Source organism: Temnothorax longispinosus, chromosome 3, assembly GCF_030848805.1.
Source record: "Temnothorax longispinosus isolate EJ_2023e chromosome 3, Tlon_JGU_v1, whole genome shotgun sequence".
Classification (NCBI taxonomy): domain Eukaryota; kingdom Metazoa; phylum Arthropoda; class Insecta; order Hymenoptera; family Formicidae; genus Temnothorax; species Temnothorax longispinosus.
In genome coordinates, this window is record NC_092360.1 from 3,242,562 (window position 1) to 3,267,613 (window position 25,052).

The window sequence follows — 25,052 nt, forward strand, 5'->3', positions numbered from 1 at the left end:
AAAGGCATCATAAATAGACGTATCTAAGCTGTTATTAATAGTTTCGTTGTTTCGCGATTTTGGCTTACTCTGGCTTCGTCGCTGGTTTCCGTCATGTCGCGAAACTTCTGAGATCTTCTTTTGCGAGAGGACACCGCGAAACGATGCACGTCCTTGTGCAGTCCGTGCCGTAATGCGACATTAACTGCGTTTCTCCGTCTTTTAGTCGGTACTCATTCTCCTTCTTTCGTCCTATCTCTATCACTTCTCTCCTTTTCTTCCATCACTCGTTCAAAGGATATTGCAAAGTTAAATAAAATGTCTCTAAGAATAGACAAAAATTGATTTGATTTAATTATTAATAACAACGCATTATAAAAGCTTAAATATTTAAGGTAAAACATCAAATTGATTCGAATGATCCGACATTATCAGCTATTAAGAAGCAACTGATGTGAAATAATATATACAATTATTGATTAAACCACGATGCGAAAGCTACCTTTGAAGTACTGTGATTATTATTCGAATCAATGCCCGCGCAACGTATTTATTAGAATATTAGTCAAGTTATATAATATTTAACACATATGCATGTAATATGTGTATCGCGCGCGCCTGTGTAAAGTAAAAGTTATACAAAAATTTAAGATTTTAAAGCATTATTAATACGATTAAAACTTATATTCAATTATTATATAAAATATTATAAACAAAGTAAAATAAATTTAATTTTATAATATACAGTTAATATTAATGTAGATAAAATACATGTAGAAAATTGCTTAAAAGGTTATATAGAAGCTTAAAATTTTATTTAAAAATTAATAATTTTTATCGCTTTTATTTTATTGATTTTGTAGTCTTTTTACATTTTTTACAGCATAAATACATATTATATAATGTATTTAAGAATTTACAGTCAATTTTGCTTCAAATGAGAAGGTAATAAACAAAAAAATGGAAATTTTTTTTAAGCAAAATTTTTTCTGCATTTAAATAACCTCAATATTTTTTTAAATTTAAATAAATTATAAGTTTTAATAATTAATGAAATTAATAATATAATATAATATAATTTAATGTAATAAAAATATTAAAAATTTGAAAGAGAAAAAATATTTCTGAATGTCTAATTAAATTTTGTCTAAGAAAAGAAAATTCATATCTACATGTTAAATTTTACTATTAAAAGATTTATTATTATAATAATTAATATTGAAATTTTTTAGGAATATCTTTGGTATACATACCTTACAATTTTTAATTAAATTATTTGCTCGTCTGTAAGAAAGAAAATTTTCATAAAACTAATTATTAATAATTGGGTAAGAGCTAATGAAAAATTCTGTTATGTAAAGATTTTGCTATTACATGAACTTTTCCAGATTTATTTTGATAAATGAAGACATCGTCAAGCTATATCGACTAACGTTTAGTATTGACTACTATTGACTAACCGACTAACGTATAGTAACCCCTCCACTGTCCTCCCTTCTTCCAGCCAAGCAAGTAGTACCAGTTGGTATCAGGTCAAACATACTTGAGCATACATTGTATTCGGCGTTGTGTTGAAATAAAATCAAGATAAATTTATATGATAAAAAGCAATATAGTAACTGGTTTACTAATTTACCTTTTTTTGGAACAAAATAAATAACTTTGTGTAATTTAGGAGATAAATAATGTGAGAGGAAAATTTTTCAAAAATATAAAAATTTTCTATGGTCATTTTAAATATAAATTTAATAATTACAATTTAACAATTACAAAAAAGGATGTTGATAGAATATCTGTGTAAAATTTTCTTGGAAATTGATATAAAAAATATGAAATAATTTCATGATATAGCGTATGCTATCAATCAAACTTTATATCCATGTATGCATTTAAATAATAATGTGACTACTTAATTAATTTTTTACAAATACAAATAAATTAAAGGGAAGATGGTCAAAGAGATGGAATTATGAAGAAACAAGACGTATTTATATCGAGTTCCATATCGAGTGAAATATGCGGCATCTACGCCCTCTTTGTTTATTATTGTAATATCTTTTACTAGACTAATTTCTAGGACAATAATTGTTAATATTGTACCATTATCATCAAAGTCGTATCACTTTATCGTCATGACATATCTAGTACGCTCATTACACTCCAGTCGGGATTGCTTTCACGGCGTTTCTTCTTGCACATTTTCTTCATTTCTATTACAAATTAGTATTTTTAAGACGGATGCATGTGATGCGTTATTATCATACTATCGTTCCATCAATTAATTTTAAGAGACATATCGAGATAATATTCTGCATGTTTATTGGATTTGATTAACGCTAATTTTGTTTTAACAATACGTCCGTCCTAAAAAAATGTTACTTATTATTAAAAATCTATTTTGATTGCCTACGTACAAGTTAACATTTTATCGAGTAAATAAAACGATTTACAAACCACATCGTAAAGTTTTTAGATTGGACAATAACTATATAATAACAACTTTTACTTATAAAATTTAAAGCTTATTTATTTATAACATAAGTAATAACGGCGGTGTAAAACATATGTTTATATGTCTAATATTTATCGATATATTGCGGTTACATATATAGAATGTTGCAGTTATATATTATTACTTTTATTTATTTAAAAACTCAATTTTACAACTTTTTATAACTATTTTAACTTTCTATATTAAATATTTTATAATAATACATAAAAATATAATAATATTAATTTGAAATTAAATACAAAATAACATATTGTTATCTATTGTAAATTTAATTTGTCAAAATTATGATTTTCAATTGCCAATGGAAAATTGCTGATTACTATTATTATTCTTATTGTTAGATTGTCTTGCAGTGTTTATAGTTGGCGATAATTTTGAGTTATTCAGTATTGATTTATAATTGATATAATCATGCAACAACTATTCGCACGCGCATATAATTATACATAATTGTATTATTTTGTATAAATGTAAGAATTAAATAAAAATTATGTGTGTGCTGGTGTTTGTAAACCGTCTCATATATAGTCGGCAAAATGCAACTTGCGTTACATCATGTGTTGATTTTACGCTGATTGAAACCGCGAAACATTCCTGATCTGTAAATAATTCCTCAAGACGTCACTTTCTACTTCATATACTAAATGTGGTAATCTCAATCGCTGATGTACGTATCTTAAATAAAAATGATAAAACATAATACTTAGTACTAGGATAAATTTACTGCAAACATCGATAGATACGTCTCGTTAATCAATAAAAATATATATCTATATATTATGCTTAATTGTGTAAAGAAATTGACACAATAAAATGGCGCAACAATTTTTTGTAGTCCTCCACAAATCGCAATATCTATTAAATATTTAAAAAATTATTGTTAAATATATATATATATATATATATATATATATATATATCATGTAGTTGCAAGAAACTTTTATTTTATTATCTTTATGTTATTATACTTTTTTCTTTTTGTTCTTATATACAATAAAAATATTATGTTTTAATAAAAATTACAAATTGTAATTAAAAGTGCATATATTTTTAGTCATAACGTTCCGACGCATATCTATTTTACTAATATCCTTTTATTTTTATATTATATAAATTTTCTACGATTTTTAGAGGACTATGAAACATCAAGCATTTCTATAATGCGACTTTTATGGTTACCACACCGAGCATACAATTCGATTTTGCGCGAAAATTGTCAATCGCGATGTCAAGATCGCAAACGTATTCATGCGATCGATCAACACGACCCAATCTGCGAACAATCAGTTAAAATATGTAATAACAGCGCGCTCGTGATGAGGTACGTTACAAAACTAGTACAAAAAACTAACAGCTAGGTACAAAAATGTAATTAATCGTTAATAATGGAGGCCGCCCGGGAAACTGCCAGGGACCAATTCTGTTCGCTCATTATTTTCTTTTGCATTCTTCCTCGCGTCTTTCTCGTCACTTATTTATTTTTCTATCATCGGCAAACTCATTTCCATATCGACCACCAACAATCAAATCCACTTGGACGAGCGGTTCTTGTTTTCTTTCAATTCTAAAATTTTACTGTCTCACGTGCAATCATTCTTCACTTTTCTTTTGAGCGACTTTCACATATTTAGAATGTCGTAATTGCTGAGAAATTTAATACTGCTCGAATTTGGCGAATCCACGTATGCAGAGTGGCGCGAGATTTATTTTTATGGCATATAATTTAGTAGAATCACGAACAGTTAACCATATAAAGAAAAATAAACTGTGAATTTTATTTAATTATTGATTTAATTAGATATTTAACTCTAAGATCACAACGAAATTACGTGAAATAATTATTATAAATGGTCTTATTTCAAATAAAAATTGTTAGATACTTAAAATCTTTTTATAAATATTATTTGTTGCATTATAAATAAATTTATAATGAAAGAATTATCTCGCTTATTAAATTATTTGCAAAAGTCTTATGCGGGTTTTTAGGTGCTGGAAATCTGATGCCAATGCCTTTTATGTTTGAAGTGAAATATAAGTTATTATTTAATATAAACTATTTAAATTATAAATTTTTTGTAATATCTTAATGACATTTTTATCCAAAACGCTAAATAAAAATTTAATTAATATATAATTAATATTGAACTATGTTTTAAAAGTTTTAGAATATTTCAAATATTTGAAAAATTTTTGAAATCTAAATGGCCGTGAAAGTCCAGTGTGATATTAGAGTTAATGTAGATTCTAAAATAAAAGACGCAGAGAGAGCGATGTATATATTCTATCTGAAGAGAGAAAGAGAAGTTGTTCAATGCTACATGATAATCTCGAACCACTCGAACCACTGCGCAGCGGTGAAGTTAGAGTACAGGAGTAAAGCTTTGATATTCGGATCTGGACGAGAGAACCGAATCACGAGCAATTATATGCGTACGAAGAGATATACGCAATAAAATCTGTTAGTGCGTCATAGCCGATCTGGCCAAAAATTGTCACAGTTCGAAAACATATGGAATCTTTCTGGGGAAACATTTTTGGGACCGGAAAAGTGTACGTTAATAACACAAATTATGTTTGCTTTTATCATTTTTATTTGTATTATTATCAGCGCAATAAGTAATGCGGTTGTTTGGTATTAAGTCTTCACGGTTGAGCCGAAGTATTCCATTATGTAATTACATCGCCGTTACTCATTGTACTGGCAATAACTTATATAACAATTTCCAATAATATATACGAAAACATACGACAACTTGACATACTTTATACGATTTTATACTCTTATTTACATCTGAAATCTCTTTGAACATTCCCCGAAATTTTCCTTAAATTGTAGTCGAACCTGCGTTACTTTTTAGCCAGGTATTCAGCCGATTTATACAGCTAACACTCGAACTAGAAAATAGTTAATAGTTTTGTTTGATTCCGTTGTACAATTAAGACATCATGATACCATAAAGCGTCCTTTACATCTTCTTGTTATTTGATTTATTAAATAAATTATTTAATAACCAATCGTTTCGTTTTTTCGATAAAATTATCCTGAAAATTTAAAATTTGTAAATTAATTTTTAAATGTATTTTGTTACAAAAAAAACTGTAATTGTGAGGACTAGATAGATTGAGAAAAATATTAAAATAAATAATCTGTTAAAATAACACTTGAATCTTATTATCTGTGATTTGCTTAAAATTACATATATATCTAATAAATGCAAATTACTTATACAAAAAAATTATTTTATATACGGTAAAAGTAATTTTTTATGTTTAAATTGCTTTACCATTATAAGCACTCAAGCTAAAAAGCTTAAGTATCTTTAGTATTTAAAATAACGAGCAGATGTTTCGGACTATTTTTCTTCATTCGACAGAAAAACACTTTTGTGCTTTTTCAACGCTTTAAATGTCATGAATTAAACAGCAATTAAACACTCCTATCGGATTAATTTCTTAGAGAAAAGTTATACTTGAATGAAATGTGTGTATTAGAGTCTATAGTAAAAAAAAGAAGCTGAGACTTTCTAGACACCGATTTGCATATAGATTTTCATTTACAGAATTAATATTTGTCGAAAACATTAGGGCACGCCCATACATCCACGCGAGCACTATTCAGGAGCACCACGAAGAAACTTTGGCAAATTTCATTGTCCGCTTTTCATTTTAGCGATATTACGTGGCAACGCCTAATTCTAGCATTCCATGCTATTATTAATAGGCGTCACAAATCTGTTCACGTTCGCTAATTCTTCTTGTATTGGAATATATAATTTCTTACAAAACACAGACAGATATTTTATTCAAATGTCAGATGATAAACTTTCTATTTCTTAATCGTTATATGTCTATCAGTTTAGTTTAATAAGTAATACAATTAATTATTTTTAACAAATATTAAACAAAATTCTTTCTCTGATTTTGGTGTCAGTTATACAATGTATAATATACATTTACATTTTTTACTGCAAAAATGATCAGATACTGCGTTTCTTTTTGTTAGTTTTTTTGTCAGAGTCGTATATAAATAGATTCCACAATTTTAAATAAATGTTTATATTTTTATATATTTTCATGTTTTTAACGTTCCGTCATCCATATAGGGCTTTAAGCCCCACATGGATGATGAAGGGTGGTTAATCTAGAGATAAATGAAACCAATGGTCTGTGTCTTGCATTCGCACTCGTTGATTGCGCTACGCCTAAATTTAAGCAGTCGAAAAGTTTTTTCTTTTTCACAGAAGTATTTTCCAAAACCGAGTTTTTCTATACGATCAACATATATTTTCTTTTTATCTGCCTTCTTCCAAAATATCGATCCCTGTTTCAACTTTAGTTGGCTTGTACATAACACATGTTCAAAACACATTCGAAATTGCGTCTCGAGTTGTCATGGTTCACGTAGACGTGCGAAAATTGGACGCAATAGTTTACGCTCTCATGCAAAAAAGTTGCCATTAACCGATTTCGTATATGTATATCATTTAGTACAAGATTAGTAATAAAGCTTACAGCGGGCGCCGAGTTAGAATGCCCGTAAAACTAGCGCGTGATCTAAATTAAGAATTAGATTAAAACGACGATATTTTGATTTCCATGGCGAGGGTATTTCGTTAATGCAGTTTGCGTCAAGAAAGCCAATGAGAGCCCAGCTAGATTTCTGAAGAGAGAAGCACCTTTTCTTTCTTGTCGAAAAACCTATTTTATTCGAATAATTAAGCAATCAATTCTCGCTAGCATGTTAACGAAAGCGAATCTCGATAAGTGGAAAAAATTATTCGAGATTCATATTTATCATAGAAGTTATCAAGCTATATAAGAGAATTTTACGCGCAATTCGCCAACTTTTTATTCGCATTAGTTTACAAACTCACAGTCGCCGGCTTATCCCTTTTACGAGCATGCTGTTAATATTTTTAAATATCCATAAGTCAAGTAGCCGTATAAACTATACCATTTTAATAATTTTGCTACAATTTACGACTATATTTGTTAGTGTACTCAAAGTATACTAACAATAATAAAAGAGACAAGCGAATTAATCGACATTAAGACGCTCAGACGCCTTGATTTCAGATTATTTTGCAGCTTCTCGACGAGAAAGAGAAAGAGCGTATAGAAAGCCGGCGCCTAGGAAGCGCATCAAAAAAGCGTAACGTTTGCACGCTCGGCACTCGATTTTATCTTTCATCGAGGGTGTTCTACGGGCACGACGACACTTCGACGACGCAAAACTCGTCGCCGACGACGCGTCACATTTATACTTAGAGGCATCTCCGTTAATTGACTATTTCTCTCCCCGCATATGTTCCGGCGTCGATTAGTTTAATGGATCAATTTTATAATTGGATCTGCTTGCGCAACAATCATTAGTAAAACTCACGATTTTCGCATAGTTTGCTACGACATTTATTGAGCGTGATCTTACGACGTAAACTAGGCGACGATTAGTTTCAAATATCGTAAAACGATTCTCCGTTTTATCTTCGTATACAGCGCAGAAACTCATCCCGATTAACGGGATTTTAATTAACGGACTTTAGCGTGTTTGAGCGAAGCAAGATTATTTTTAGAGAAATGGACGCGCGTCGGCGAAGTCGCTGAATTCCGCCGGCAAAAAATTTCGCAAAGCTCGTTGCACCACTCGCATTTTTTCACTACTTCGCGTTATTATTATTATTATTATTATTATTTCGTATAAATGGTCGTGATGTTGATTTTTATTTCAAAAATTGGGGAAGCTAAATATTGATTGTAATTTTGATTATTTAGATTATAAAGTTCAATCTAGATAATATTTAAGCTGTCTATATTATCTGAGATACTCGACTTAATGTAATGTAATAATTTTAGTAAAGAACGTTTAACTACTTTTGTGGTATTACTTCTATGAGCATTGCAATGAGCAAGATATAGTGCAAGTTATTAATAAACTTTCCAAATCTTTTTTTTTATTTTTTTTCAAAATTTGGGCTCTTTGTACCTTAGATTTTTCTCAACGTTTTATAAATTTTTCATAAGCGGATAAAATTTAACATTTTTTTTACAGAAACATTCTCTTCGGGAAATATATGACATATATAAATTTTTGTTTATACAATTATATGTGAATACAATTAGAATGCAGATACCATACAGATACAGATTTCTTTCTTTAAAAAAATATTAATTTTTCATGATTAAAACAAAATTTAGAACTTAATATTTTTTTACCCGCTTAAAAATCCAAAAAATTTCATTTCTGCGCTTACAAACTGCTTTTATATTTCAAATTTTTTTTCTTGATATCCCATATAATATTTATGTTATTAATTTTTATTAAATGTATTTTTTATTTCTATTTATTATTTATTTTAATTAAATTAAAAGCCAGTACCGATACATAATGAGTTCTTTATTCGCGACTTTTATTCATTCCTTTCATTTAGAGCGCGAAGTTTTAAGGAACCATCTTGCGAGTGGTGCCAAGATGCGAGGACGATCCTTAAAGAAAGGTGAAAGCGACTTCTTAAGAATGCGTCGCAAACAGAACAGAACGCAACAGAACCGTTGCTGCTCGTAGACGCGAGTGATCGATGTGACGTTAATCGTCGTCGTCGAGGCCGAGAAGTTCCGGCGGAAGTCGCCTGTGCCGACAGCATATGGTGAGACAGAGCACTCGCACGGCCAACCGGAACTGGGGGCTTAGTGTACTGAGCACAACCGCTTTCCAAAAGCTGTTTGTGACTCCCAGCCACACCACGGCAAAGTTTAAAAACGGCACCTACGATTCAGTAAGATAGGATCAGATTAGAGATATTTTAATAGATATTTAAGATATAACTGTCATAATCTATCAGGATTTACTTTTTTATTAATTTCTCCGTTTATTTTTTCTTTCAATTTAGAGTTAAAATCTTGACTGTTTTTTTTTTGCATTTTGTCACACGCTTTTGAGGCCAATTGTAATGCTAAATAGATAATGTTAACTTTTAGTGATTGGTAGTACGCACATAGAAGCGCAAAAAGTAATAAATTCCTTGCAATAATGCAAATTGACGTCTATTAATAAAAATCTAAACAATTAGAGAAAAATAAAGTTTATTTCTATATTAAAAAAAAAACAAAAAATATTATGCACAAGTAATTATTAGAGAAGTATTTCGTATTTTGTACTTTCTTTTTTTATAGAAATGTCACACGAAGCATACCCTTGCATGCGAACTTCTTACGCTTATGCTTACGCTAGCGAGCATTTTCTCTATTAACCTACTTTGCTTTACAAATGTCGACCTACATTTTTAATCGTCTCATTTTCAATGCCTTTTTTCACAAAGTTTAGTTATTTTTAAATTACATTAATGTCAAGCGAGTGTCATTACAGTCATCCTAATACCAGCGTTTTCAGAAAAGTAACTTTTATAAGAATTAGAAACATGCTACCTTATCAGCAAAATAAGAGTTTATAAATTGTAATATTCTTTGCATCAAGTTGGAAGTGGTTATTATATTAATCACTTAATTTTGTAGGTACTTAATTGTACTTAATCAGAAGAAGTTAATCAAACGTAAATCCAGATTGTTTTTTGTTTAAATTGCGCTTAACATTATATTAGATGATTTTTGTTTTCCTATTGATTCTGAGCTTATTACTTTGTAAAACATTAAATTTACTTACGGGAACGTTATTTAATACTATTTATTAAATATACATGAATCAACTATATTGGATACTTAATTAGTATATAATCTAAAGATATTAGTATATATTAAGATTCACGCGTGTCTTATGTCTTATAAGATAAAATTGCTTTTTCAAATATTAATTCATCAATATTAATCAATCGCAAGAATTATTACCTGAGGAGGTCCATTAACGACCGCGTATATCCTTAACCCGGCAAATGGTGCCCATGATATCCAGAAAGTCATCACTAGGACGAAGGACATAATATGACTCGGGTTGCTCAGATTTTCGGATAACGCGGTAGCGTACTCCTTGTCGTGGACTAGAGCGCCGGACTTTAGTCGCCTCATCGTGGAGAATATGTAGGAGTACGTGTAGACGATGGTGATGACTGACGGTCCCAACACGAGGATGGACAGGGTGATGGTATATGCGGCCATGTTGCCCCAGTCGAGCATACAGATGAAGGCCTCGCGGTCGAAGATCGGCTTGTTGAAACCGAGCAAGGGCGGGCAGCACATCATCGCCACGCTGATCCACGTGAAGACCATCCAACATTGACATCGGGTTTTCGTCTGTACTGTCTCGTATCTCAATGGTTTCCTGCAAAAGTCATAAATTAGAACCTGATATTATACGCCTTCAGGAAAATCTTGCAGGAGTCTCAGATGTGTCGTTGCAAAAGAGGACTGCTACAATTAAAAAATAATAATATACAATTTGTGTCTAACATAATAGCAAAGGTATTTATAATATGTAGTAAAATAAAATGAATAATATAAAAAAGTGTGCAAATTAGAAACTTGCACATTGTTTCCTCATCATTACAGATCATTATCATTGTTCCTATTTTATTTCGCTCACAAAGCTCCTCTTATGAGGAAGCTTGTATTTTATTTAATGCATAATTATTAGTAATTTATTAGCTTGGCTTCCTCATAGAGGAAGCTTTATAAGCGAAATAAAATAGAAGCAATGATAGCGATCTGTAATGATGAGGAAGCAAGTTTCTAATTTGCACACTTTTTTAATTTTAAATTGAACCTTTTTATGAATTGATAGAGGGTCAAAGTTTAGTAGCACAAGTGGGGTTTTACAATTGACGCAATGTCAACTCGATGTTGACTTTGGGACTTCAGGCTACATGGTACATATTATATGGACTTTGCATATGGACCTTTGATCGCGTAAAAAGCTGGGTCTAATCAACCAAATCTTAAAGAATCATACATATAAAATAGGGGTAGAAAAAACTGAAGAATATAATAAAATTATAAATAGCCTAATGTCTCAAAATTGGCGGCAGTTAGAGCAACGGACATTTCTTAAAAAATTAACAATTTTATAAAAAAAATACCATATTATATAAAATTACATATGTGCTTCTTATACACTTTTTAAGCAGAAATCGGCAATTCCTTCTCCGATTCTTACTACATTCAATACCAACTTACCTTTAATATAATACTCTAATAAAAAATATATATTCCATAAAAAAAATTGAACTCGATATCTCAAAATTTGGAAATTAGAGCAATCACATAGATTTTTTTTAGACAAAAATCGGTAACCCCTTTATTATTAGCAATTTTTCTATTGGAATTCTATTATATTCTTTAGTCTCTTCTACCCCTATTTTATATAGGGTAACTCCGGTATTTACGCCGCAGAAATAAGAAAAAATAGAAGGAGTAAAGGTACTTACTCGCAATCACACTGTTATGTGCCTTTATGCCATATTAGCATTGTATTGTAATTTCAGTTCTTTATTGTTAATATTAACGAAACCGTCGTGAGTTGAACCGATTTCTCACCGTAGTAAATAGCGCGATCATATATTACGACTACGTAAAATGATTACTGTAGGGAATGTAAAAGGTTTAATGGTTATTTCATGATACATAAGTGTAGAGGGATAGTAAATGATGGAATATAGCAAAATACAAATGCATAGCTCTTGTACTTTTTGTTTAGTTTGATGTCTTGTATATCCCTCCTGTTTAGGATATACGGCATTTTTAGCATGCGGGATTTATCCCATAGTACAGACACTTTGTAAAACTTGAAATCTCCTATGTGTTCTTTTTTCTTATTTTTTTGGATCATATAACAATAATCTTTAATGCATCTATCGCTCTTCTATTTTTTTTTAAATTTTTTAGTTTTATAATTTGTTTATCATTCTTACATCTTAGGGCCACTTCGACCAAGCTCCGATTAACTTAATCGTTGATTAGTCATTTGTCAATCTGCTTCATGAGCAAATGCGATTGGTCATTTCCAATGGACTAATCAACGATTAAGTTAATCGGAGCTTGATCGAAGTAGCCCTTAATATACTTTTTACACACATTTTGTAACTTATTGTGACATTTTATTGCCTTATTTATAAACATTATTTGTAATTTTTCATAAGGCGTATATTTCATCCATGAAATGTCATATATCCCACCCCTCTGGGATATATATGGCAAATATGCAAGGGTTTCTAATAGTTTTTTTTTATTAAATACAAAGAATGAATATTTCATATTTCTATTTTTTTTTTAAGTAGTAGACAGTATAAAGTTTTTATTGATATAATTCATTTGCCTTAAACATAGTAAATAGTACTCGACAAATTAAGTTTCCCTTAGCTGCGGCGTATATACCGGAGTTACCCTATAATTCTTTAACATTTGGTTGATTAGTTCTTGAGTTATAGATAAATGTGTACACACATACACACATACGGACATTTTTTAAGGCGATTTTCTGACGTTTTAGAACATTCAGAACACATTGGTATAAAAAACTAAAAAAACAATTTTTTCTTCGGTCTTTTCTCTACCCTTATTTTATATATATATAATTCTTTAAGATTTCGTTTATTAGACCTAGTTTTATACACAATTAAAGGTTCATATACGAGGTTTACGAAAACAAAGCTTCCTCTATGAGGAAGCAATAAGATTTCTTAATAGAGTATTAACGCATTGTGTTAATACAAAATAGACAGCTATGTGTTGCTATTGTCATGGAGTATACCTAATTGTAATATATCTATTTGTAATTAGATTTAATTATCATGTACCTGATAGCAAGATAGCGATCGACGGAGATCCACATGAAGGTATATACTGATACCGCCCAAAGTGTGACTTCCAAGTAACCGACGAGTCGGCACACGATGTCTCCGTAGACCCATCTTCGAACCAACGCTGGATACACCGAGAGCGGAACCACTAACACACCACAAAGAAGATCTGCCGAGGCGAGTGACAGCAAGTAGTAGTTTATCACCTCGGAGGGACCTATATAAATAAAATAATATTTTTAATAAAATACGTGACTATATTATTGTTATATACCTATTCGTTCATTGGCACAAGTTTGTTATATTTATTTCTCTTTTTATATTGGATTATATAGATCAATAGTATTATTAATCTAATTGTAAGATTAATTTTAAGAATTCTCAAAGAGAAACATCTTTAAATTTCGAAATTTTGAAAATTTGAAATTTAATTCGAATATTTAACATCTAAAGTATAAAAAATTTCTAACCTGTAAATTCTTATATTATTATTTGGAATTAACAAAATAATATATTTTAAATTTAAAAATGTAAATATGTTAAAAATATAAATATATCCAGAATTTGATATTTTCAAAGATTTACCGTTAGGAGAATGTTGCAGTTCACATCACACAAATCAAAATTATAATAAGAATGGAAGTAGAGAGGAAACATAAGATCCAGGAATAGAAAGATTGCAAATTTGTCAAATTGCGAAAATGGACAATTAACGTACAAGTCCGTTTGTTTTATTAACGATAAAGTTATACAGCTTATAATTTTCAAATAAAGAAGTTCTTGCCTTATACGCAAAGAAAAACGGGAGCATACGCTGGAATACTGAATGCATGCTCATCTAGCAATAAGTACCATAATTAAAATAGACAACTGAAATTGACATTATATAATTTTGAAGTGTGCAATTTTTGCGAATGCAAGGAATTCCGTCTTACCGCGGAAGTTGAGGTAGGTGATGATGATAAGAAGATTCGAGACGATGATAGCGACGGCGACCACGAAGATAAGGCTCGCCTGCATGAGAGCCTCCAACGAGTGCTCCTCCATGCCGCCACCCTTTCGAGCTGCATCCCCCCCACCCGCCCTTAGATGCTTTTACCCTTCACGCTTTTCGCGATCTTTCGGCTATCAGGTACTGGACCTTCCCAGAAGCTTGTACACTGAGAAAAAAATGTTCTGTATTTTATATAATAAATATTAGTTTGCATACAAAACTGTGACCCCATTTACTAAAATAAAGAAAATTTTCCTTTTTATATTAGTACATGTGTATTCACTGAGAAAATAATATATTAATAAAAAGGAAAATTTTGTTCATTTTAATAAATGGTGTTACAGTTGTATGCAAACTAATGTTGTATACGAACTAATGTTTACTAAACTGCTAGAACATTTTTTTCTCAGTGTACCTTCGGCTTCCGCACGGTTGTCTTCTTGGTTACGTATGTTTCTAAGGCTACTCCACACCCTTGGAAAGGAACGTGTTTAAAATCCTTAGGCAAATGAGTCCTCGATACTGAAGTTATGTCTTCGAGGATCTTGATATACAATCGATGTAACCGTATCACTGTAAATTCGAAAGAATTAATTTGTATGTGCATGTTGCGATTATGAATCTTATTTATTATTTATTAATCATTTCTTGTAAATTTTATTGTATATGACTTGTGAGTAAAATAATTGCATTTTTCGCAGAAACAGTTTTAAAATAAAATAATTTAACACTTGATTTATTACACATACACATGTAAATTGGCGTGACAGAAAAAAATTAGTACAATAATCTAAAAATACATATTGACCGAGTTGATAAATATATAAATTTTAAAACACATAAAAATCATAATAATTATACAGGATAAATATTTACAACTGCAAAAATGTATTTGATTAAATAGTCTATTTTATAATAAAGATATCTAGAATATAAAATGATATCATTTACCGTTATATTATAGTTATCAAATGTAGCCATTAAGATTTCTTTGATAGTCTTTTGGATTAACATAATCCAATGCTTTATGATATGAATATTATACAATGATTATTAACGGATATTTAGTTTTGACATAAAAAAAAATTTTTTATAGCAGAAATAATTGAATTATTCGAAAAAAATTCCTTTGACTTATCTTTAGCAACAATATGCAACAATATGCAAATATTGTTTGTGGAGAATAATGAGAATTTCTAAATTAAGACCGTCACGCGTGCCATTTATCTTCAAGTTTGAGATCAATGTGTTAGTCTAATTCCGTTTTAGGAATGGAGAGCGGGGGAAGAGAGAGAGAGAGAGAGAGAGTTACATAGGAAAATTGCATTCCGAAGGATAGATCTGTTAGATAACGTACAGTACGAGCGTATTGGACAAGTTTCTGGATCGTTCGTGTCGATAACACACGCCGCCGCCAGAGACTTTTCTTCCTTTTTATTTTCCCGCGAAAGCCACGTAATTCTTCCCTGGTGGGAACACCCCGCAGACTATCCGCATGACAGTTTCCTTCCCTAAGTATCGACCGCCATTCATAATTTAGCTGAGTCGATTCTGAATGGAGGAGTGTATCGTGTGGCATCGTGCCGTCTGTCGCGTTTCCCGAATTAAAGTGGAAACTTTCACATTTTATGCACAACAAGGTGATACATTGTCACATTGGCACCGTTGATGACACAAAGTAAAAGCAATATGCAATAATGGCGTATATCTAATAAAACCTAAGGCAATCGAGACACTTGACGTTGCACCGTCATCTGGAAGAACATCGCGCTTTATGCAATTATTTAAAGGTATTTTTTTAATGCGTCGATTATGTATGATAATTAATTGCATGATTCTGTTTAGCATTAAAGTGTTAATGAAACATAACCCAAAAAAATTGAATTTTTTAAGCTTAAAAAATTAAAGATTAATATAAGTTTAAAAAAATAGGATAGAAGATTTTTTTTTTACTTTTCAGTTGTACATATATATATATCTCTAAAGAATATTATTTATACTTGTGTGAATGATAATTAAATATTTGTTCTATCAATTTATTATAATTTCTATATAAATGTTCTTGTATTACAATTGTAATACTCAATATTCCAATAATTTATTCGTACAATTTATTCGTAACATTTATTTTTGTATTTTGAGCATAACTGTTTGGAAATTATATAATTATTTGGATTGTCCCAGGTCTGCTAAACAGATCAAAGCTTCGTGTTTGAATGATGAGAATTTCTTTGATAAAATTGAATAATTATAAAATTTTTTCCTTCAGTTTCTTTAGCGTTTATGTTGCTTACAAATGTATAATATTATATAATCGCAAATTAAAAAAATACTTTATAGTCAACATATTAGTATCAATTATTTCTCAGTTAATTAATTGTTTTTGTGAAATAAAAAGTATCGAGAATATATTATTCGTTCAAAGATAAACTTAATATTAAGTTTGAATTTTCGATTGGACGTTTCTTGGGCATTACATCGTGCTTGCTATCGGATTGGCCTTTCAGTGGATTTGCAACCAGCAACAATTCAAAATCAGATGCAGTTCTAACCGAAGCGTGGGCATTTGCCCACGTGAAAGCGACGTAATCAACTCAAAGATCGATATATGTCGTAATTATCGTTTATATAACGATTGCTTAATTATAAATAAAACGTCATAAGCACTGACACGCAACGATCGAAACTTTGTTACATAAAAAGCAGATTGATGAAGCCCCAGGTATTTTACGACTTGAGTAATTACGCTCGCCATTCCTTCGTCTCGTTGCCACTGGGTGTCGATATTTTTGACATAGCGCGTAACTCCGCTTTTCTCCGATTTTCTCATTTTATTCTTTTTTTACCAAACATAAAAAAGTACGATAAATATTGACCGACGAGATTGTTAGAACGCGAAAAAATCACCAGAAGTTTTCATTCGCTGGCGGTGACATTGATCGCACAAAAATGCGCCGGAGAAAGCGATTTCGTTTGTTGTACAATTTAAAAAATAATGTAAAATGTGGTGCAACATATATATTATGCATTATATATATATTAAGAACATAGACTATGTTGATTGTAATGCCAAGGACTTAGCTAAACAAACAAATATTCGTTACCGCTATCAGCACGAGGAGATGTTCTGGGCGCAGGAAGTGGGCGATATTATATATAATATACATATATTATTTGATAGAAAATTAGTGATATTATAGTATTTAAGTTAATTAATGTATTTAGTATTTAGTATGCCAATTGGCTAATATTATATAGGTAATATGTGAAATTCACCTCTCACCAAAGTATCTTTTCTTCTATTTTTGAGACTATGTTATTATTATTTTTACCAACCTTCTCTACAAATGTATAATATATAGAAGTGTGTGCGTTCCTGCCCCAGAACTCATAATGAAATAGGTGAAGTTTTGGATTTTAGGCACACATTTCTATAAGCATTTTAGAGGTTGGTAAAAATAGTAGTAACATAGTCTAAAGTCCCAAAAACAGGGGGAAAGATACTTTGATGAGAGGTAAATTTCACACATTATTAATTATTATATATAATATCATATATAATATTAGCTATAATTAGCACTGAATACTAAATACATTAATTAACTTAAATATTATAATAACACTAAATTTTCTATCTAATAATAAATTATAATATCCCTCACCTTCCTACGCCCAGAGCATCTCTCTGTGGTGATGGCGGTAACCAACATTTGTTTGTTCAGCTAAATCCTTGGTATACAATCAAGGCACGTAAAGAAAACAAAATCTCATGTTTATGTTTTAATAGAATGAAATGGCAAAGGATTAAATTCTATAAAAACGTATTACACTTGCAAAAATGGAGCTTGTATTGTTGGGTGTTGCCCATTATATGACATTGATGTGAGTATTTAGGCTACGGCAAACACCCAAACGTGATAAGAATTAAGTTGTCATCAGAGTATATTGTAGATATTTTTATATCATTCTGATAGTTCTGACAATGAAGGTAATAATGATGAATTAGCAGAATTAGATAAAGGCTGATAACAGGTAATATAACTTCTTTCGCTCCCCGTCCCAGAATCTAAAATTATTTTTCTAATAATGTACACAACAATACTTACAAAATGAAATATCTTTTAATACTGTGCGCCAATGGCCTATTTTGAGCAAAGTTCCTTGCGCATATATATTATGTTTCTTTATTTTATATGAATTATTAATAAAATTCTTCTGGAATTTTGGAATTTTTCGTAATATTCTATTTTAAATTTTTACAGCAATATTTTAATATTACACTTATTCATGTATTCTTATTGTAGATGTAGATGAGATTAGGTACAATACTGCCCTGCAGTAGGGGAGATCGGGGCGAAGTCGTCACCGGGCGGAGTCGTCATTGCAATTATCTCGAAATCTGTATGTTGCGTGAACTCGCCATTAATACTGTAAACGCGGCTTATGGTGCCCACGTGACCAACGGAGTTTAGTGAGGTTACATCAGGTTACATGCAATTGTGATTCTTATATCGAGGCAAACGTGTTTTCGGAGGTCAAAAGTAAAATTTTTTGCGCGTCGAAAATTTGTAATATCTTAAATATTATTGTGTCTCCGAATCTCAAAGTAATGCTGTAAACACAAATCCAGTAAAGTTTTTTTATTTTCATTGATTTCTAATATTTTATGAGTGACCAAACTTGAAACTTATTGTGTAAGGAGCGAAGTCGTCACTAAGCCATATCATGGAGGCTTCCGGCGAAAATCAAGGTTAAAGAAGCAGCAGTGGTCGGATTCCGGCGACGACTTGGATAATATGTGCTGCGTGTGCTCAGAGATGACAGAATAGAGCTGACGAGAAACGTGCGAGCGTAGAGGGCATATAAGTGTGTGCGCTTGTAATTATTTTCAGCCATCGTGTTTTTAATTATTTCCATTTTTCTATTAAAAAATAATTAATAAAATGTATTCTATCATTTTTTACGATCGGAATTATAAATTTTTATTTAAAATTCAGTCCGAGAATGGAGTGACGACTCCGTCCCGGCAATTTTGACATTTCAATTTTTGCATCTTTGTTGTTTTCACTCTATACCAGTTGAACAAAGCGACGTAGACCAAAAATGTTCTTATATAAATTTTGTAACCAAGGGTTCACTCTTTACAACGGTATACAACATTTTACTAAAATTATTTGTTCTATTATTAAAAATCGACACCGTAAAAATAGTGACGACTTCGCCCCGGTCTCCCCTACTGCAAAAATACAATATTTTTATGACGCAAAAATAATACGCTTATTAAAATATAGAGTACGTAGAAGAATTAGAAAAAAAGCAAGAATCTGTGGAGTCTTATGTAAAACTATAATTTTGATTGCATGTTTTTATAATAAAAAAAGGATAGCTTACGTTTTGCACTTATATGAATTGTTACATTCTTTTTCTGCTTTTGGCAAAATATAAAATTCATGTTTTATTAATTTCTTATTTTTATTTGATATTAATTGTTGTTACTTGTCAATTATTGTTTAACATTAGGAATTAATAGCAGAATGACTTTTTATAATACAAATATAATTTATTATTGTATATTTATATAATACATAAACTTCCATTAGCAAAAAGAAATTATTTTAATATTAAAACGTAAAATAAAAATTAAAAAGTTGTAGAATTAATCTACTTATTAATAATGTTAGTATTATTATAGGGTAACTCGGGGAAATATGCCAGTGTGGGGAATATGCCACTCGTTGTGTTTAACAAAGCTGCAGCTAAAAACGCTCTTGTAAATACCATGAAATTGTTCATAGTTCTATATCTGGCGTTTTGCATAAGTTTTGTTTATTTCCTGGCAGTATTATAGTTTTTATTTTAATAATATTATTGAAATTCAAAGAAAGTAATAAAGACACATTTTTTACACATTTTAAAACACATGTTTTAAACAATAATGCTATACGAATGTATACGAGGAAGACTAAAAAAGAAAAAAAATGTAGTTGAAAAAAGTGTAGCTGTCCGTTATAAAATTTACGAAGTTTTAAGATTTCAAGGTTTATAAGGTTTTAAAATTTGTAAGAGGTTTAAGGTTTTAAAGTTTTTAGATTTATTTTTCATTTTAATTTTAATTGTTGCAATCCAATATTAAAATAATTTTTATTACAATTTAATTTTAAAATTTTATTATTTATGTTAAAAACTATTTGTACTAAGAGACTTATTTTAAAGACTATTTGTACTGTTTTTATGAATAAAGTAACTTTTGAAGTTAAATTACTGTATATTTGTATGTAGTATATTATTTTATACTATATGGCATATTACCCATATAGTTGGGTAATATGTCATTTTGCAACACTTTTATATTTCTTTTTTTTTAATAGTAAGTAATCAAAGTATTTTATTAAAATCATGTACAAATGATAGATAAAAGAAGGAAAAAGAAGATCAGTATGTAAAGATACTTAAAAAAAAAGAAAAATAAAAAAAATCAAATTTTTGTCAAGTGTGGCATATTCCCCCGAGTTACCCTATGAGAAAATATAGTAATTTTATTTTTAATTTATTATTATAATAAAAACGTTTTCCATTTAATAGCACAAAGTAACGGAATCTCGAATATGTTGACTAAAAACACATCAATCAATACGCCAATAAACACGTTACTGGCTTTATATAGATTTTAAATTATTTTCCAATTCCGCTAACAACTTCTTGAATTTTTACAATATTTCTCATAAATATTACTTAACTATTAATTCCCTGGCTAATATGTACTTTCTTCAACGATACTTTAATAAAAGTATTAAAAGATCAATATTGTTTGATTTAGTTATAATTAAACATAAAGTCTTTTAATAATCAAAATTTTAGGAACGCAAATAGAAATTACAAAACAATTTATTCGTTAATTTTAAGTAAAATTTATTTAAACATACCTCTGATATCATTAAGCTTTTAAGTAATGATAAAAGTGGAAAATTTATAATAATAAACGATAACCTTTCTTAACTCTTTTGTTATGGAAAAATTGACTTCAGATTGATTAAACGATCAAAGCAATTGAAAGAGCACTCGGTCATTTCAGGACACAGAATATACGGCAAAATTATTACATGTGTATCTGCCTACGTTGTTTTTGCGTGGCATAATTGAAGACAAATTTACATATGTAATATTTGCCGTTTAAAACAGAAAATTGCAAGAGAAATGTCAAACGGTGATTTGAACTATTTCGGTGTATAGTCCTTTTCTTTCGTAGAAAAGTATCAATATTATCTTTGTAAGATGACAGAAATGATTATTCAACCTTTAGTGCTGCATTTAGTTGCAATTAAATTTGTGATATAAATAAAGAAGCACTGTGACAAACTCTGGCATTAATTATCTGTATTATAATTTTAGTTAATTTATTTTTTGTCATAAATAAATTAATACTTTTATTATGCTATTAATATAGCCAAGACAAAGCTAATTCAATAAGAAATTTATTTTAAAAAGAGTTATAAGTGTCTATTATATATATGACTGCAAAGGATTGAGAAGATTATAAATACTATATTAATTCCATATTAACAAATATCACAAAAATCAACATTTAATTTATCTATTTCAAAATTAAAAATATAATCTTGATATATTTTATCAAAATTATTGACATCCTATTATGTTAATAATCATAATTCATCTTTGTATCTATATTGTTCTTCGATATAATCAGCAAGATTTTATCATATTTAATCGCCGTATCAAGAGACACGGCAGTGTCTCGTGCCAAGTGTACGAGCTTGCGACAGCCAGACAGACAGTGTATATAATTATATCCATTAGTTCCCTTTTTGAATATCACGATATTGAATATTCAAGCTAGAAAAGATTTTAACAGTTTTACTTTCTTTTAGGATTTATTTTGTATCTGTTTAAATACATCAAATAAAATGCACATCAATTTTTAATTATTTTTTTTATGACGTTTGTTTAATTTTGCCACTTTTAAATAATTTTTAAGCATGAAATTTATAAACAGAGTAATGCAATAAAATATAGAACACGATAAATCGGATAAATAAGGAAAAAAAGAGGCGTAGAAATCATTGTTTTCAATCATTTTGTTCGTGATCAACAAAAATTCTGGTCTCAGATCCAGTAAATCCAAAGATTCTGAAAGAATTCCTAAATTATCTATAAATTATTCAATAATAACCTGTTAAAAAATTTAGACCTTTCTCTTGATGAACAAAGATTGGAATCTGATACAGTTAACTTAATTCAATTGAATCTCAAATTTAATCTTTAGTTTAATTTCCTAATTTAATTAAATTTCCAATATGTAGCCGTACGGGAGATTACACGAAGGATGAAAGGGCTGAGTCGAACACAGCCTCGCGGGTTCGAACCGCTGCTATTTTTATCTATTCTCATCCGACGGCAATCAACGACATGGTCTCATTGCGGCTGACAAAAAAGAAAACATGGAGCAACCGCTTTTCCCGGCGGAGCTCTTCAATTATCGCCCGAGCGAGAACGCTCTTATATCAGAATGCACGGTGACGAACAACCATGTCCAAGCAGCTACTCCCTTTTGTTTAGTTAACCGAATATTTGCCCAACCATGCGCATGTGTCATGATAAGAGGTGATCCACGAGCGCGACGGACGCGCGCGAGTCAATGCACATCGTAGATTTTCAGGGCGATACAGCCGCGTGCTTGACTCGCAACATGAAATTTTAATGTCTTCTGTGTGTATTTTATTAGTAACTTTTGTAGCAATTTGGCAATAACTAAACAAAAAGAATGAAAATATAAGATAGTAAATTCTTTTGCGAATAAATGGTTTCAACGATATGCTGATAAGTGACTATTTTTGCATGATATTTTATGTTTTTCGATTTTATAGTGGTTAAAAAAGTGTCAGAGATTTATTTTATTTAATCAGTTTAAATTATTTTAATTAAGAGTCATTATATTTGGACTAACGCAAATAGAGCATTGAATTAACATTGTTATACGCAGTTATGTAAAATTATTATTAGTTTTATTATATCGAATTTAATGTTAAATAATATTAATTAATCAAAATTATTAATAAAAAATGAAACATGATAAAGTTAGAGATCGTAAGGTGAAAGAGAAAGATATATGAGAATTAGCGCATAATGAAAGATCTGACTGAAAAACATCAAAAACGTCAAGAAGTCTACACATTCTACACACATCTTAAGATGATCATCTTCATGAAATATTAATGGAATACCTACGCTTGCTCCAACCGACTGCGTACATGATTGCGCAAGGTTTCCCTTCGTTGCTGAGATACAAAGGACTCGATTACTGGGAGGTATTAGATACAGAAACTAAATTTTTAAATATTCCCTAGCTTGCCTTTTTAACTCGCAGTTTCCGAATCATCAATTGGAAACTGTTGCGCGCGGTGATAGGAGAATCTGAATAAAAAGTAACGAATTGAAACGACACAATAACCACGTATCAAAATATCTCGAATCCCAATATAATTGAGTAAAGCAAAGACGACATAGTGGTCCAGCAGCATCCTAAATTTCAGCGGCTTATCTGCAACGCCGCTATTCACCGTTACCATTGACCAGATTCGATCGACGCCACACACATACCTCCTCGGTCGCATCCTGATTGTGTGCACCAGCAGCTCTCGCCGGTGCCTCTCACAATCTCCTATACACTCCCGTCCACCCTCTCGCGCCACTTTTCTCCGCGAACCCTGGCCAAATCAGTGGCGACAGTCAAGACGCTGATAACGCGTCGTCCTCTACGTCCGTCGACGTTTTCGTCGTCGTTGTTTCCTATATCACACGATGTCGCCTCAATGTCTCACATATTTTCTTTTCGCGCTACGCAGAGATGTTACTCGAGATGCATTCGCGAAAGCACACCGCTTATGCACACGCGCACATGTTCGCACTCTCGCTCGACCCCGACAGGGACTTCTACCACTACTGGCAGAGAAATCCGTTTCTCTCCCTCGGCCCGGGCGTCGAAGCGTCGATACGACGGCGACGACGCTTGCGCGCCGCCCCCGATCCACCCTTTCCCACCCGGGCATTTTCGTGGCGCATTCGAGGCTGCGACCCTGCCGTCGCAATGCCCCGCGCGAACGTCGTCGTCGCGCGCGGCGAGTCCGCTTGCACCCTCGCCGTTGCACCCTTGCACGAGCACGACGATTTCGACGGGGTTATTAAACGCAGCGTTATTAAAGCGAAAAGAGTCGGTGATTATTGGATTGATACTTTCAGTTTTCGATCAAATATCTCATAATAGATACTTTCTTATCAATTTTGCTACTTCGCCGCCTTAATGTTTCCGCTCTGTCGCATTTTAAGGATTTATGTTTATAGATGATTTCTGGAATATTAAAAAAATTATAATATAAAATATCTCAGACCTATTAGTAGGTATATTTTTCTACAGACAGATTTCTTATCCCAAGAATCTTGCTATTAGAACTATAATTGGCTTGGACATAGAAATTATGTGATATTGTAATTTATCATTAAATAATTTTTATTTTGCTTTATAGTACCAACTGGTACGATGTTAATAAAAATTTTTGTATATAGTCGATTTTCCGTAGCTATATGTCTATTCCAAGGCAAATAGATGTAGGTATGGACAGAGAATCGATACACTTGGTAACTTAGACGATCGGTGCGACTCACGCATCAGCTATAGTCAGTTTATGCTGACTATAGTTGACTAAATCCTCTTTCTCTATTTATGGATCTAGTCTAAATAATATATATGACAAAGTTAAGTTGGAGTTAGTTGACTAGGACGTTAGTAACCTAGAACGTTAATATAATTAAA

General features: G+C 30.9%; 1 protein-coding gene across 3 annotated transcripts; it reads right to left on the reverse strand.

Moving 5' to 3' along the window:
- Nucleotides 1-1,966: 1,966 nt before the first annotated feature.
- Nucleotides 1,967-24,205, reverse strand: Dopecr (G-protein coupled receptor DopEcR). 3 transcript variants are annotated; one of them, XM_071772165.1, is made up of 8 exons: nt 23,843-24,205; nt 23,595-23,656; nt 23,471-23,520; nt 14,643-14,800; nt 14,169-14,393; nt 13,231-13,450; nt 10,331-10,760; nt 1,967-9,254 (listed from the first exon to the last, which is right to left on the reverse strand). In XM_071772165.1, the coding sequence occupies exons 5-8, from the start codon at nt 14,278-14,280 to the stop codon at nt 9,075-9,077; spliced, it is 942 nt and encodes a 313-aa protein (XP_071628266.1). In that variant the 5' UTR covers nt 14,281-14,393; nt 14,643-14,800; nt 23,471-23,520; nt 23,595-23,656; nt 23,843-24,205; the 3' UTR covers nt 1,967-9,074. The 3 variants fall into 3 exon arrangements, with proteins under 3 accessions (XP_071628266.1, XP_071628265.1, XP_071628267.1); XM_071772164.1 differs by lacking the exons at nt 23,471-23,520; nt 23,595-23,656; XM_071772166.1 differs by lacking the exons at nt 23,471-23,520; nt 23,595-23,656; nt 23,843-24,205 and adding an exon at nt 15,585-15,724.
- Between the last annotated feature and the right edge of the window lie 847 nt (nt 24,206-25,052).